At 47.4% G+C, this 15,123-nt stretch overlaps 1 protein-coding gene across 1 annotated transcript in view; it reads left to right on the top strand.

Annotated features, from left to right (window-relative positions):
• The window catches only part of MAEL (maelstrom spermatogenic transposon silencer), a 78,865-nt gene that overhangs the window by 48,345 nt on the left and 15,397 nt on the right, over nt 1–15,123 (top strand). The window contains exons 6-7 of the mRNA XM_063446606.1: nt 12,647–12,774; nt 13,860–13,914. Coding sequence (XP_063302676.1) covers nt 12,647–12,774; nt 13,860–13,914 — 183 coding nt within the window. The remainder of the gene's footprint in view (nt 1–12,646; nt 12,775–13,859; nt 13,915–15,123) is intronic.

Below are 15,123 nucleotides of genomic sequence, written 5' to 3'. Positions count from 1 at the left end.
TATAAAAATCTACGTTGTATGATGGCCCAAATTTAAAGAAACAGAGTATGTGACATTTTCATTAAGTCCTTTGGGGGATGCTGTATCCAAATGATGGATCCAGTATGGCTCCCTTTGTAACAGGATTTTGGATCTGTCCCCACCACAGGGCAGAGGTGGAACGTGGTCGATGGCAATGAACCTCAGTGTGGGCAGCCGATGTTGTAGAGCCAGAAAATGTTTGGCAACTGGTTTCTCAGAGTGCTGGTCCCGAAAGGCAGTTGTAATTCCTGAGCGATGTCCTCTGATTCTGTCGCGGAGTGTTAAGTCAGTTTTGCCCACGTATGGTAAACCACACAGGCATGTGATCATGCAAATAACATGATCTGTAGTGCAGGTGATGTAGTGATTAATCGAGATACGCTTGCCTATTTGTGCGTGAGCAAAAGATGTACTAGATAACATATGGCTACACGTTACACATCCTGTGCATTTGTAGCAACCTTTTTTTTTTTGTAAATATGTTTTTATTTATTTTCACATAAGTACAGCAAACAGCGAGACTCGCAGGTCTCGTTTTTGAACCTTTAGTGTTAACTTTACATTTATAAATTCTGAGACTCGCAGGTCTCACTTTTTAACCTTTGGTGTTAACTTTTCACGTATAGAATCCGAAACTCGCAGGTTTCGTCTCTCCTGCGTACATCGTACTTTTGAGACACTTAGGTCTCCCGTTTTTTGTAGGTTTCATTTGAAGTGAGTTGTCCCATTTATATTAACATCAGTAAGTTTGAGAGTTCCATTGACCGTATTGTGTCGTGTTGGGAGGTGTAGCTGACCATGATTACATAATATATACATTGGGCTGTATAGGGGTATCTTGCTGTTCAGCTTGTATTGGACTCGCAGGTCCTCGGTTAAGTGTTCCGCTTTTTGGCTCGCAGGCCTCAATTACCCTATGCGTTTCAGGAAGTAGTTCCTGTGTGTTGTGTGTTGGTTATGGATGTGTAGCTATCTTTTATTGTGTCCGTGTCATTTCTGCGGGTACCTGGTGGTTGGGGAGGGTGGCAGCTCAAGCCGCTCCCTGCGTCCGGGGTCGGATCTTTCTACCCCTCTGGTGTTGTTGGGCGTGATGCCTGTCGCCCTTTCGTGTATCCCTTGCCCGATAAGTCGTGTTCGTGTTACGGTCATGCTTTCCTCGTTCTTGTTTAGACCTGTCTTCCTCTTGTACCTTCGGTCCTTCTAGTGGTCGGGGGCACTCGTTCCTTGTCTCTCCCTGACGGTCGATTTGTCCTGTGCGGTGGGGTTGGCGTGTCCAGTCCGATGTCGTGGCGGGTTGGGAGGGGGGGGGGGTGTAAGGCGTCCCTAATGGTCAGTTATCTATATACGACTGGGAGTTGTTCAGTCGACTAGAGGTCTAGCGGTCGGTGTCAGGTTGGAAGTCTTGTCGGAGCTTACGTTGGAAGTCTTCCCGTCCTGTCTCTAAGATCCATCGCGTCCATATGTCGGTGTAAACTGTTGGGTTTGTCGTGGTCGTCAGGGTCAGCTCTTCTATGGCTCTAAGTCTCTCCATTTGATTGAACCAGGTTAGTAGTGAGGGGGTTGTCTTCTGCTTCCATAATTGGGGAATGACCTGCTTTGCTATGTTTAATATTCTAATGGTCATGGATTTTTTGTACCTCGTTCTGGGTATTGTGGTATGGTGGAGTAACATTGCCGCCGGTTCCAGGGGGGGGGGTGCATCGGAGAACATCTCCAGAACTCTGTGGATCCCCTCCCAGTATGGTCTGATTAATTCACAGTCCCACCAGATGTGTCTTGCTGTGCCTACGTCCTTTTCGCACCTCCAGCAGAGGTCGGGGTGGGTCGGGTCGATGGCATGGAGGGTGTGTGGCGTCCTGTACCAGTTAGTCAATATCTTATAGGCCGTCTCCTGTGTCTTGCTATGTACTGAGCAGTGGTGGGTGAGGTAGCATATGGTGTCCCACTCCGTGTCTGAGAATGTAGTGGTCAGTGCCGTCTCCCATCTGCCCATGAATTGGGGCGTCTCTTGTGGTGTCTCTGTTTGGAGCATGGAGTATAGTAGGGATATGCCGTGTGGGGTTGGGGTTGGTTGCATGCAAATCTTTTCAAATGTGGTAGGGCTTCTGGTGAGTGCGGACCCCTGGGGCAGGGTGAGGACAAAGTTCTTGAGTTGGGTATGTTTGAATTGGTGCATGAATGAGGGGATAGTGTCTCCTATCATGTCCTGTAGCGGTTTGCATTTCCCGTCTCGCATTATGTGGTGTAGGCGCGGAGTGGGGTTCGGGAGGATGTGCCGAAATGCTCGTGGGTCTAGGCCAGGTGGGCAGGCTTCGTTATGGGTTAGCGGGGTTAGGGGAGATGGGTACGGCGCTAGTCCCCTTTGCTTTGCGGTCCGCCGCCACACCTCCAGGGTGTGTTTCGTGTATATTGACATTTCCTGGCTATCGGTGCTCTCCGTCCTCCAGGGTATCCCAGATATCGGCTTACCTGCCTCCGCCTCCTCCGCTGTCTTCCATAGTTTAGAGACTCCCTCTTTCGACCATTCCATTACCCTTTGTAAGTGTGTGGTGACATAATAAAGGTGGAAGTCCGGCAGGGCCAGCCCTCCCTTGTTTTTGGGTTGCATCAGGGTAGTGAGTTTGAGTCTGGGCCTCCCCCCGTTCCATATGTATTTAGTCATCGCGGAGTTAAGTGTGGTGAAAAACGTTTTAGGTATAATTATTGGGATAGCCTGTAGGAGATATAGGAGTCGCAGGAGGAAGTTCATTTTAATGACTTGGATTCGTCCCAACCACGATATGTGTGGGTACGACCAGTCTCTCATGTCAGTTTGGAATGTTTTAAGCATGTCTGCGAAGTTCTCCCTAAACAGGTCGCTGCTCTTCCTCGTTAGCCAGATGCCTAGGTATCTTATCTTACTGTCCGCCCAGTGGAATGGGAAGCTATGGCGCAGCGATTCGGCTCGTTTGGTCGGAATGCTTATATTGAGGATGAAGGATTTGGAATTGTTAATTTTCAGGTTGGAGACGTCTCCGAACACTTGAAGTTCTTTTATGATGTTAGGGAGAGTGATTTCAGGGTTGGAGACTATGAACAAGAGGTCATCTGCGAACGCGGCTACCTTATGATGAGTTTTGTCTATTTCTCGCCCGGTTATGTCTCTGTTTTGCCTGACGTGAGTTAGGAAAGGTTCCAGGGCCAGTATGAATAGCAGCGGTGATAGGGGGCAGCCCTGCCGGGTGCCGTTACATATGGGGAACGGGTCTGTGAGTGCTCCATTGACTAGGACCTGGGCTGTTGGCTCCGAATAAAGTGCCTCTACCCATCTCCGTATATGCGGTCCAATCCCCAGGTGTGATAAGGTCTCAAATAGGTACGTCCATCGGACCCTGTCGAACGCCTTCTCCGCGTCCGTAGACAGCAGGAGAAGGCCTCTCTCTTGTCCTCTTTTTCCATGCATGAGGGTCAGTGTTCGAATTGTGTTGTCCCTCGCCTCCCTTCCCCCCACAAATCCCACCTGGTCCGGGTGGACCAGTGAAGGGATGTGTTGTGTGAGCCGCGTTGCTAGGATTTTGGCCATGAGTTTAATATCGCAATTTATGAGCGAGATGGGTCTGTAGTTCCCGCAGTGTTCCCCATCCTTACCCTCTTTAGGGATGACAGTGATATGAGCCGTTAAGGCTTGTTTGGGTATTCGTTGCCCTTCCCTAATTGCGTTGAACGCCTCTACCATTGGGGGATATAGATGTTCTGCGTAGGTTTTGTAGTATGCTGTCGGGAATCCGTCCGGGCCCGGGCTTTTGCCCTGTTTCGTGCGTTTGACTGCAAGCGTCAGTTCCTCTATTGTGATAGGTTCGTCTATCAATGCCGCCGTCTCCTTATCTAGTGTTGGCATTGGGAATTTGGCGAGGTAAGTCCGTATAGAGTCTTGTAGTCGCAGTTTCGCAGCTTCGGTCTGTGGTTGTGGTATGCTGTATAGGTCTGAGTAATATGTTCGTATTGTCGTCATTATGTCTGTCGGGAGTCGGTGCAGTGTCCCGTGTTTGTCTCTGATTTTGTCAATGTACGTTTGTTGTCTCCGCTTGTTCAGCATCCTGGCTAGTAGTTTGCCACTCTTATTCCCATGTAGGGCAAAGAAGGCTTTGTGTCTGATTGCGTCCCTGTGATGTTTGGAGTGCAATAGCGTGGTAAGGTCCCGTCTCAGTTGTAATAGTTGGGTTTGTCGCGTGTTTGTTTGTGTCTGTTTGTTTAACTCCTCTAGTTTGTGTATGTCCGCCAGAATCTCCGATAAGCGGGCTTCAGATTGTCTCTTCAATCTCGCCCCCTGTTGGATGCAGTGGCCTCGTAGTACGCTCTTGTGTGCCTCCCATCTGATCATTGGCGATGTCTGATCTGAGGTGTTTAGTTCAAAGTATTCTTTGATCGCCTCTTCTATGGAGGCTTTGGTGTCTATTTTAGAGAGTAGATATTCATTGAGGCGCCATTTGGTGATGGTGGGGCGAAAGAGGTTAGATTTTAGGGTCAGTGTGACCGGGGCGTGATCCGACCACGTCGCCTCGTCTATGTTCACGTCGGTAACTAAGGGTAGGTTATGGTGCGTTACATAGAGGTGATCAATTCGGGAATAGGAGTTGTGGGGGTAGGAGTGGAAAGTGTAGTCCCTAACGTCCGGATGGTGGGCTCTCCAGCTGTCTATGAGTCGGTGTTTGCGGAGGAGGGATTTTATGTTTTGAAGTTGGTATGAGGGGGCCTGCGAGGTGCCCGAGGAGCAGTCCCATGTGGGGTCAAGTGCTATGTTAAAGTCCCCTCCCAGAATGAGTATCCCTTCTGTGAAGTCCTGGAGTTTGCGTAGCGTGTGTTTGAGAAAGCGGTAGTGGTGTTTGTTCGGGGCATAGACATTCGCAAATGTGTACGATTGGTTCGCAATTTTCCCTTTAAGGAATATATATCTGCCCTCTCTGTCCACCCTGCATCCCCCCTCCTGGAACGGCACCGTTTTGTGGAGGAGGATGGCTGTCCCCCTGGACTTACCGCCATGATAGTCGCTGTAGTAACCGTGGGGGTAGTGGTGGTTAGTCATTTTGGGCCTAGCTCCCTCCCTAAAGTGCGTCTCTTGGATCATTATAATGGAGGCTTTGCGTCGGTGGAAGTCTCTCAGTGCACCTGAGCGTTTTTCTGGTTTATTCAGTCCTTTGGCATTGATCGTTAGAATTGAGAGGAGTTTGGGCGTTAGCGCCATATCTTCTGGGTAGTGGATCTGGGGTTACTCGTCTCTGTCTGATGTCGGTCACTTCTGTGGGTGGGCAGGTTATATCGGTCGGGGGATAGTGTCCGTCGTCTGTCTCGGGGGTCAGGAGTAAACAGGTCGTGAGAAGAAGGTCTAGGTAATGCAAAGTGGGGGGTTGTGGTAACCTATCCCAATGTCCGTCGCTAGTCTGCGTCGGTGGAGGCGCAGGCGTCGGGGAGCGGTGTCTCACGCTATCACCTGTGATTAGCGTGGTTCGCTCACCTGTGTGGTGACGCCTCTGCCTGTGGGTGCGTCGGAAGGACGTCCAGATGTACCTGTCAGTATGGGATGGTTCTGGTCCAATACCGTCAGGGGTTCCTATCGTCCTCGGGGTGTGTCGGGCTATGTCCCGTTTCGTCCCTACTCGGCTCTGTGGATTGGTGTATGATTTGGTGCATTGTGTTTCCTCACCTTGGTGTACAGTGGCCCGAAGGCCGACATGGGTGTGTGTAAATCGGATTATGGGTGTGTCTCTGTTTGATGGCAGATCATAACATAGTATAAGCATCAACATTCAATAACATTCTATCAACGTCTGACAGCATAACTGTTAATAAACAATAAAACAAGTTACCGTTCCCGCCCTCCCCCATCCCGAGTGTCTCACTCCCCCTGCTACCCGCTTACTTCCCTTGGGGTGGCTCAGGCCTCGTGTGTCTCCGACTCCCCCCTCCCCGCTCCCTCGTGGGTGCTGAACCCCCCCGGGTGGGCCCCCCCGGCGTTGCCCCCCCGCCTGCTCCCCTTGGTTCGTCACAGGTCGGGTAGCCTCGGCGGCCGGGCCCAGCCAGGCGGTCGTCCCCCCACCCTTCTTATGTGTTCGTCTTGTGCAGTCGCCACGAGGCTCGGCTAGTGTGCGGTTTTCCCCCATGTGTGTCTTGTACCCCTACGTAGACTCTCTCTAAGTGGATTTTGTAACCATATTGCATTAAAACAAGAGACTCCTATCTTCCCCGTTGGGAGTCTTTGTTAATCTTAGCCTGCTCTACGGGTCCGGAAAGAGGGGGGAGGGGGGGGAACCCTAGCGCCAATATCAGCCCCCTGGGTACCTTTCCCCATGTGCCCCCCCCCCCCACCCCCGTGTGGTGAGCATGATGACCAGGCAAGAGTCTAGTGGGACCGCCGGCTTGGCGGAATACTTGCGGTTTGCTGGGTGCTCAGTGTCTCTGTAATTAGTCTATAGGTTCTTGCGTGCGGTGTCTCGTAGGGTGTCTGTGCGGGAGGTGGTGTAGTCCATAGGTGAGAGTCCGTGGTGCGTCGGGAGGGCGTTCTGCGCGTTGGGCCTTAGGTGTTGGCTCCCGATGGGCGAGTCGCCTGTTGTCGGGTCCTCCTCGTTCTAGCGGCTTGTACTGGTTGTTGCTGCGGATCTGACTGGAAGGCGTAGAATGTCATCGGGTCCGGCCATGACATTGGGATTGGTGGTAGTTGTAGTTCCCTTTGTAGGTCGGCTAGATCTTCTCCGTTCTTCACGTTGAAAGGTCCATTAGCTGTGGTGACCTGTAGGCCTGTTGGAAAGTTCCAGCGGTATCTGAACTTGTTGGCTTGTAGTGACCTAGTGAGCGGGCGCATTGCCCTGCGGTACGCCAGTGTTGCCGGGGACAGGTCCGGGTATATTTGGATTTCCACCCCGTTCAGCAGGATTTGTTTAGTGTCTCTCGCCTTACGGAGTATATCTTCTTTCGTTTGAAAGTGGGCGAGACAGCATATTATATCTCTAGGCGGGGAGTCTGGCGGGCCACGCGGTCGAAGGGCCCTGTGCGCCCTAACAAACTCAATGTGCGTAGTTTTCGGCCTGTTTAAGAGGTCGTTGAACAGTTCTGTAAGAATGTCTCTTATGGGAGCGACCTGGTCCTTTTCTTCAGGAAGGCCCCTTATTCTTAGGTTATGTCTCCGTCCCCTATTATCTAGGTCTTCAAGGTGCAGTGCCATTTGCCTAAGTTGTGACTCTTGGCGCCTTATTACACCTGTATTTGCGGCCTGCGCCGTTGTCATGTGGTCGCAGTCCGCCTCCAGTTGTGCTAGTTTAGTCTGCATACCTTGCATGTCTTCTCTGATAGCGTGTAGTTCGCCCGTGATACTTTGCTGTAGTGCTGCATTTGCTTCTTTTAAGTCTGCCTTTGTAGGTAGATTTTTGATCAGGGCCACCCAGTCTGGTTGTGGGGCGCATGTAGGGTCCCGTGTGTGGTCTTCCGACTGCCTCTCCAGCGGGGATGCTGGCATGGAGAGGTCGGAGGCCTCTGTGTCCCTTGGGGCCTGTGCGGCGTGCTCCGCCGGCGCCGTGAGGAATTGGCGCATGCTCGCCGGTTGGGATCCCCGTGGGGTGTTAGTTGCGTGGGCGGCTTGTGTGGCCCGATGAGTTTTCCCCATGTTGCCGGGTGTGAGTGCCGTTTCGGTGAGTTTTTGCTGAGAGCCTGGCGGGAGCTCGCGGGTTACGCCGCCATCTTGTCCGGCGTCCAAGCCACGCCCCCAGCAACCTTTTTTCTTAATCAGCTTGGTTTTCTGGTAACACTGTACAGGGTCATTGCGGACTCAGATTCATGTTTTGTTTATAACTAATGATCGGTGGATTTTGAAAAATGGGTGACAAGTGTTTATCTGCTTTTAATATGTCCCAATGTCTGTATATTTTGTCCTTAATTTGTGACGTGTTCGTATGAAAAGTGGAAGAAATAGGCGATCTTCATATGCTTCAATGGTTCTCTCCCTAGTTTTCTGGACACGTTCTTTTGCCTTGAGTTCAGCAATAGTTGGTATTTGAGGTGAATAACCTCTCTCCCAAAATATTTGTCGCATTTGTTGTAACTGGATGTCCATTTTGATAGGATCACTATTATATCGTAATACACAAATAAACTGAGTAATGGGGAGAGACTCTATCGGGTGTTTTGGGTGAAAACTCTTAGCTAGGAGCAGTGTGTTGCGGTCCGTCTCTTTGCGGTAAAGTGTATAAGCTATACCCTCCTCAGTTCTGATTAATGACACATCCAGAAACTGGATGGTATTGGTGTCAAACGTGAGTGTAAGTATGATTGGTGTCTGTAAATTGTTGATTTCGGTGACCATGACACACAGCTCTTCCTTGGTATCTTTCCAGATCAGCAGGATGTTGTCCACAAATCTAAAATACTTAAGTATTTTTGTACTGGATGTAGAAAGGATGTGGGTTTGTTCAAACCAGGCCATGACTATATTGGCGTATGAGGGTGCCATGGCCGCTCCCATCGCCTTCCCAAAGGTTTGTAGATAAAGATGTCTTTGAATTTAAAATAATTACATGTTAGTGCCACCGTCAACCACTCCCAAGAGATATTCTATAGGTGGTCCATCGTAAATCGTGGATCCCTTCTTGTCTTAGAGATACTCCAGATCTACTACAACAACTAAAAGAACTAAAGATTGAGAATGACCTGGAATTCATCTTTGCAATATTGGATGTACAAAATCTTTACACCTTAATACCTATAACAGAAGAAATACAGGCTGTACGGGAAACTCTCCTTAAATCCACGACTTACGATGGACCACCTATAGAATATCTCTTGGAGTGGTTGACGGTGGCACTATATAATTGTTTTTGCTGTCACAGTAACCTTGAAAAAGACCTGCAGGGGTCGAAACGTCGGTTTTTGTTTGCTGTATGCACATTACTTAAATGCCGCATATACTAGAGTATAAGTCGACCCGAATAGAAGTCGAGACCCCTAATTTTACCCAAAAAAACTGGTAAATGTATTGACTCGAGTATAATACTAGGGTGGGAAATGCAGCAGATACTGGTGAATTTCTAAATAAAATTAGATCCTAAAAAAATTATATTAATTGAATATTTATTTACAGTGTGTGTATATAATGTATGCAGTGTGTGTATGTGATGCAGACATACCGATGCATGGCCATTTTTATTTATTTTTTAAATATTTTTTTTATATATTAATATTTTTTTATTTTAATATTTTATTTTTTCTTATTTTTTATTCATATTTTTTTCGTCGCCCCTCCCCCCCCCCCCCCCCCCCCCTTTCTGCTTGTTAGCTGGCCAGGGAGGGGGGCTCTCATTCCCTGGTGGTCTAGTGGATGGGCTGTGTAGGAGGGGGCTGACAGGAAGCTGTTACTTACCTTTCCTGCAGCTCCTGTCAGCTCCCTTCTCTCACCTCTGTTCCGGTCAGCTCCCTTCTCCTCCACTGCAAGTCTCGCAAGACTTACAGTGGAGGAGAAGGGTGCTGACCGGAACGGAGGTGAGAGAAGGGAGCTGACAGGAGCTGCAGGAAAGGTAAGTAAACGCTTTCTGCCAGCCCCCAACAGGACCACCGGGCTTGTAATGAGCCCGTCGGTCCTGGTCTGTATTATGGCAATGTAAGTTGCCATAATACAGACAGTGACTCAAGTATAAGTAAATAATGAACAAAAATATTAATTGAGGCAGTCCGCTATACTCTTCTACATTCCTTCCTTTTATTTTTAGTCTATCTACACCTTTTTAGCCTGACTTAAGAGTGTGCCTTACCCCTTACTGTACATGTATCGGAGTGGCTTCCTGCAGACTATCACTGGATCAGGTTTAATGATATCACATTACTGTTGAGTATGTAGTTTAGGGCCTGTGGTCCTTCTGCACCACAAGTATAGCGTGAAAGTGAAACTATTAGGTTTGAGTATTTTGGAATCTTTAAGAAAAGACTGTATTGTAATTTCACTCAAATTTTAATGCAAATGGCCTATGACCATTTAGTGCCTACTTTGTTGATGGGCATTTGCCAAGGCTGAATAAAGATGAAGCAATAGTTATGTAAAAAGCGAGAATCTCTGGATATTTTTATTTTATACACCCATATACTTTGAACCTGAAGAGGGAAACGTCTTGGACAAGGGAAAATAGTGCAGGTAACTTTGTTTTTTTAGCATTGCAAGCTGGAATATGATTTGTGTAGATCTTTGCATAGATTTGTTAGCCACTTGATAACATTTGTAGCAGAATTACAACAGGGGACACAATTAAATTCCATTTGTAAGAATGTCTTGTAATAATACATCCAGTCTAATCACAAATACCATATGTTGCTAATGGTATCAACAAGGGCTACCAGGCACCCTCATGTTTTGTACAATCTATATCAATTCTGCTTGCATCTAAGAGTTCTGCTTTTGGCTTTCTATAGTATAAATCTGTCAATTAATACTATTGGAAAACCTTTGTGGTGCCCATAAAGCACTGAATGTAGAAAAGGACACGCTGTGCAATAGAAATGAAGTGAGCATCATGATTGGCAGAGTCCCTTCTTGGTTGATTAGAACTCGCTACACAGCCTAGGTAATTGGACAAAATGTAGGAACTGCATTTTCCCTCTGGTTTTTAGATTTTAATGCGTTTCTATTAAAATGGATCTAGCACCATTAACTTAGAATGTGCCTTTAAGTCAAATATGTGTGATAGACCCCCTGGTCACCTAAGCAGGGCACATGTCTCCCCAAACTCCCACCCCTCTCTTTTAGCCCATGCCACCAGCTAGGGGCCCTCTGAAGCACGGTGCGCCTGACTATGAGTGACTCTGAACTTCTCTTAAGTTTTGAACACTGAGTCGCCGCTGTCCGCTAAAACTTAAGCGATCGCTCTTGGTCACAAGACCAGCAATCGGGAGCTTTTTAGAGGTCTAACAGAGGGGGTGGCGAGGCATCAAATGACACGAAGGATTTAGGGGATCTTCAGGTTCCAATGGTAAGCGCGGTTTCTAGATGACCGGGGAACTCTACTTGGCATCTTGGAACTCTGCGCTGGATTGGAGCCTAGCCACGTCCCGCTAAACTTTGGACTAGCCACATCTGATCCAAGTGCTTTTGCACAGAACGGTCGCTCCAGAGATACCTCTCTGTGGGATACATGATATGTGGGGGTGATTTGCTCTTTCTGTATCCGGGAGATAATTTAACCGAGGGCTGACTAATTTTCTCCCACACACACAGGCGCCTGGGCGGGCTTATTTTATATTGAATAGAGATCCCATGCAGGGGGTCTGTGTGTATATTTCTGTGCCTTTGCTTTATAAAATCAGTCGTTCTTAACCCTTCATTAAAGGGATTCTATAGTGCCAGGAAAACAAGCCATTTCCCTGGCACTATAGGCTCTTGTACTGCCTCCCTTCCCTTTTACAAAAGCTGACTCAAAAACCTTTTCCATTACCTACTCATATAATCAGTTACTTGAAAGCAGGGATGATGTTTAAAGGGAAACTCCAGTGCCAGGAAAACGGACTGCAGGTCCCCTCTCCCTCCCACCCCCCAAACCCCGGTTGCTGAAGGGGTGAAAACACCTTCAGTAACTTACCTGAGGCAGCGACTATGTCCCACGTCGCTGATTCTTCCTCCCCGCCGCTCCTCCCTCTGATTGCATCGGCCGGTGGGCGAGACTGATCCCGCCCACCAGCCAGGGAGACCTAATGCGTTCCCCATAGGAAAGCATTTTCAATGCTTTCCTATGGGGAAATGAGCGACGCTGAGGTCCTCTCACAGCGTGAGGACGTCCAGCGACGCTCTAGCACAGATTTCCTTTGCTAGAAACCAGGAAGTGCCCTCTAGTGGCTGTCTAGTAGACAGCCACTAGAGGTGGAACCCTGCAAGGTAATTATTGCAGTTTATAAAAAACTGCAATAATTACACTTGCAGGGTTAAAGGACCACTCTAGGCACCCAGACCACTTCAGCTTAATGAAGTGGTCTGGGTGCCAGGTCCTTCTAGGGTTAACCCATTTTCTCATAAACATAGCAGTTTCAGAGAAACTGCTATGTTTGTGAATGGGTTAAGCCTTCCCCTATTTCCTCTAGTGGCTGTCTCATTGACAGCCGCTAGAGGCGCTTGCGTGATTCTCACTGTGAAAATCACAGTGAGAGCACGCAAGCGTCCATAGGAAAGCATTATGAATGCTTTCCTATGTGACCGTCTGAATGCACGCGCAGCTCTTGCCGCGCGTGCGCATTCAGCCGACGGGGAGGAGAAGAGGAGGATCGGAGGAGGAGAGCTCCCCGCCCAGCGCTGGAAAAAGGTAAGTTTTAACCCCTTTCCTCTTTCCAGAGCCGGGCGGGAGTGGGTCCCTGAGGGTGGGGGCACCGTCAGGGCACTCTAGTGCCAGGAAAACGAGTGTTTTCCTGGCACTAGAGTGGTCCTTTAAGAGTAGTGGGAGTTGGCACCCAGACCACTCCAATGGGCAGAAATGGTCCGGGTGCCTGGAGTGTCCCTTTAAACACTTGAGTTGCTCTTTACATATTCTGTAATTACACTGCATTTATTTTTGTGGGCCCTTGTCTTGTAATATGTTTTGTAAACACTGCTCATATTGACATATGTACTAGATTCTGGTTAATCTTTCAGGTTCATCAACTCATCAGATACCGGTTTCAGGCTTTGAACTTGCAAATGGTGACTACCATAACCTATTCCGTAACCTTTGTGAATTTGTCTGTCCAGCCTTTGGCATGGTGCCAACCGTATACTGCAAGGTTTGTTACCGTTCAGTTTTTATTGGCTTGTAAACTGATTTGTACTTCAGACCAGAGTTTGCTCCCTACTTTCTCTATGTAGACAATTTTTGACAACAAGATGCAAAATAGTCTGTCATTATTGGTTGACACTTTTTAGATATAATTTTACAGAGTAATATTTGTGAAGCAAGTAATCTAAAAGGACACTGCAAGCAACACAGTTTATTCATCTGAATAAAGTGATTTGAATGAAGGACATGCTTGGGAAGTTCTGCCCCTGCAATCTTGCAAATACATGTGGTTTTAAAACAAAGTAGAGGTGATTTTGCTAGGGGAAATAAGAAAGTCACAATATAGTGTTTAACTGTGTATAAACCTTTGTTAAAAAAAAGTTAGATTGGCCACTTATAGAAACCTAGAAACACACAAATATACACCCAGACCCACTGCACGGGATCTCCATTCAGTATAAAACAAGCCCGCCCAGGCGCCTCTGTGTATATATCCAATGATACTGAGATGTGTATTTGTACTTGCTTGGGGGCCAGAATCGAATTCTAAGTGAGTCACTACATTTCTTACCAGAGACCCCCTGGGCAGAAGTTTTGCTTTGAAAACCTGAGTAAATGTTTAGGGCTTCTGTTATTTTATCCCTTTTGCTTTTATCTGTTCTTGGTGTAACTAATTTGATTATCAGCTATATTTTTGTATGCACTGTGACTATATTTTTTTTGCTCATAATAAATATTCCTTTATTAAGTTCTGTCTCTGTATGGTAAAGAATCATGTTACCTGAAGAGACTAATTAGTATTTTGCAATGACATGGATATTGTGCTAAGTTACATTTGGTGGGTTTTTATTAAGTTACCTGGGGACTAAGGCACCCCATCTAAAAATTGTGTTGTTGGTGGCAGCGTTAAAATAGTAATATTTATATTATGCTTATGTGTGGGTGGTGGTGGTAAGGGTAATTTTATTCTTTCTGGTCCAGTGCAGACAAAAAGTGAACTTTAACCCTTGCACCGCAACAACTACGTCACGCACACTCTTGAAGTATGGTGCGTTCGTAACACCGCCAGTAACTTTTGTTTTGTTTTATTAGGCAAATGATGCATACAGAGTTAAGTGGTGTCTACAGTGGCTGGCTACAAAATCAAGTAAGTGTATTTCAGAGTTGTCTTGCCATCACAGTGTAGCCAGTTACAGCTATATAACTTCTAAAATCAGGGATGAGATCTCTCATCTCTCTCCAACCATTACCAATCTTTTCCCTAACCACACTCCCTCAGCTGTCCTATGCTCATTTGCACCCATTACAGCAGAAGATGTTTCTGCTCTTCTCTGTTCCTCCCTCCCCACCACCTGTTACCTTGATCCTTTTCCCTCGTATCTTATCTGCACTTTGTCTTTTTCTCTTGCTCTACCTCTCACTAAAATTTTCAATCTCTCCCTCTCCTCTAGCACATTTCCTCTACCCTTCAAACATGAAACCGTAACCCTGATTCTGAAAAAATCCCATCCTTGACCCTAATTCCCCGTCCAACTACCGCCCTATCTTGCTACTGCCGTTTGTCTCCAATATCCTTGAGAGAGTTTTGTTGGCGAGATTGACAGACTTCCTCAAATCCAACTCTCTGCTTGACCTGCTCTAATCTGGATTCCGCACTCTTCACTCTGTTGAAACAGCTGTGACCAAATCATCCAATGATCTTATCACTGCAAAATCCCATGGCCACTACTCTATCCTAATTATCCTCAACCTCTCTGCTACTTTTGACACTGTTGTCATCAACAGCTTCTTCTCATCCTCCGTAATCTCTGGCTACGAGATACCGCTCTCTCTCTTGATGCAATCTTACTACCAAAAATTCCTCTCTGTTGGTGTTCCCCGAGGGTCTGTCCTTGGTCCCCTATTGTTCTAAATCTACACCTCCTACTGTGGCAAACTCATCAGCTCCTTCGGCTTCCAGTATCATTTCTATGCGGATGACCCGAGAATTTTATCTGTCGTCCCCCGATTTCTTACCACTCCTCTTGACTCGTGTCTCTGACTGCCTTTCTGCTATTTCCAACTGGATGGCTGCTCTTTTTCCTTAAACTGAACCTGTCAAAAACAGAACTTCTGGTCTTTCCTCCCTCAAGTGTTGCTACTCCCTTGTCTGTGTCCCTCCAAGTCAATGGCGCTGCCATCCACTCTACCTCTAAGGCTCGCTGCTTTGTTGTTTTCTTCAACTACCACCTCTCCTTCAACCCTCATGTCCAATCAGTTGCCAAATCCTGCTGCTTCCAATTTAAAAATATTGCGTTCATCGAACGTTATTTAACGCCTGATACGGCAAATGTGCTTGTCCATGCTGCTGTCCTCT

The sequence above is a fragment of the Pelobates fuscus genome, chromosome 1, assembly GCF_036172605.1.
Source record: "Pelobates fuscus isolate aPelFus1 chromosome 1, aPelFus1.pri, whole genome shotgun sequence".
In the NCBI taxonomy this organism is placed as follows: domain Eukaryota; kingdom Metazoa; phylum Chordata; class Amphibia; order Anura; family Pelobatidae; genus Pelobates; species Pelobates fuscus.
Note: the sequence above shows the minus strand (reverse complement) of the source record. Positions and strands in the feature narration are given on the sequence as shown.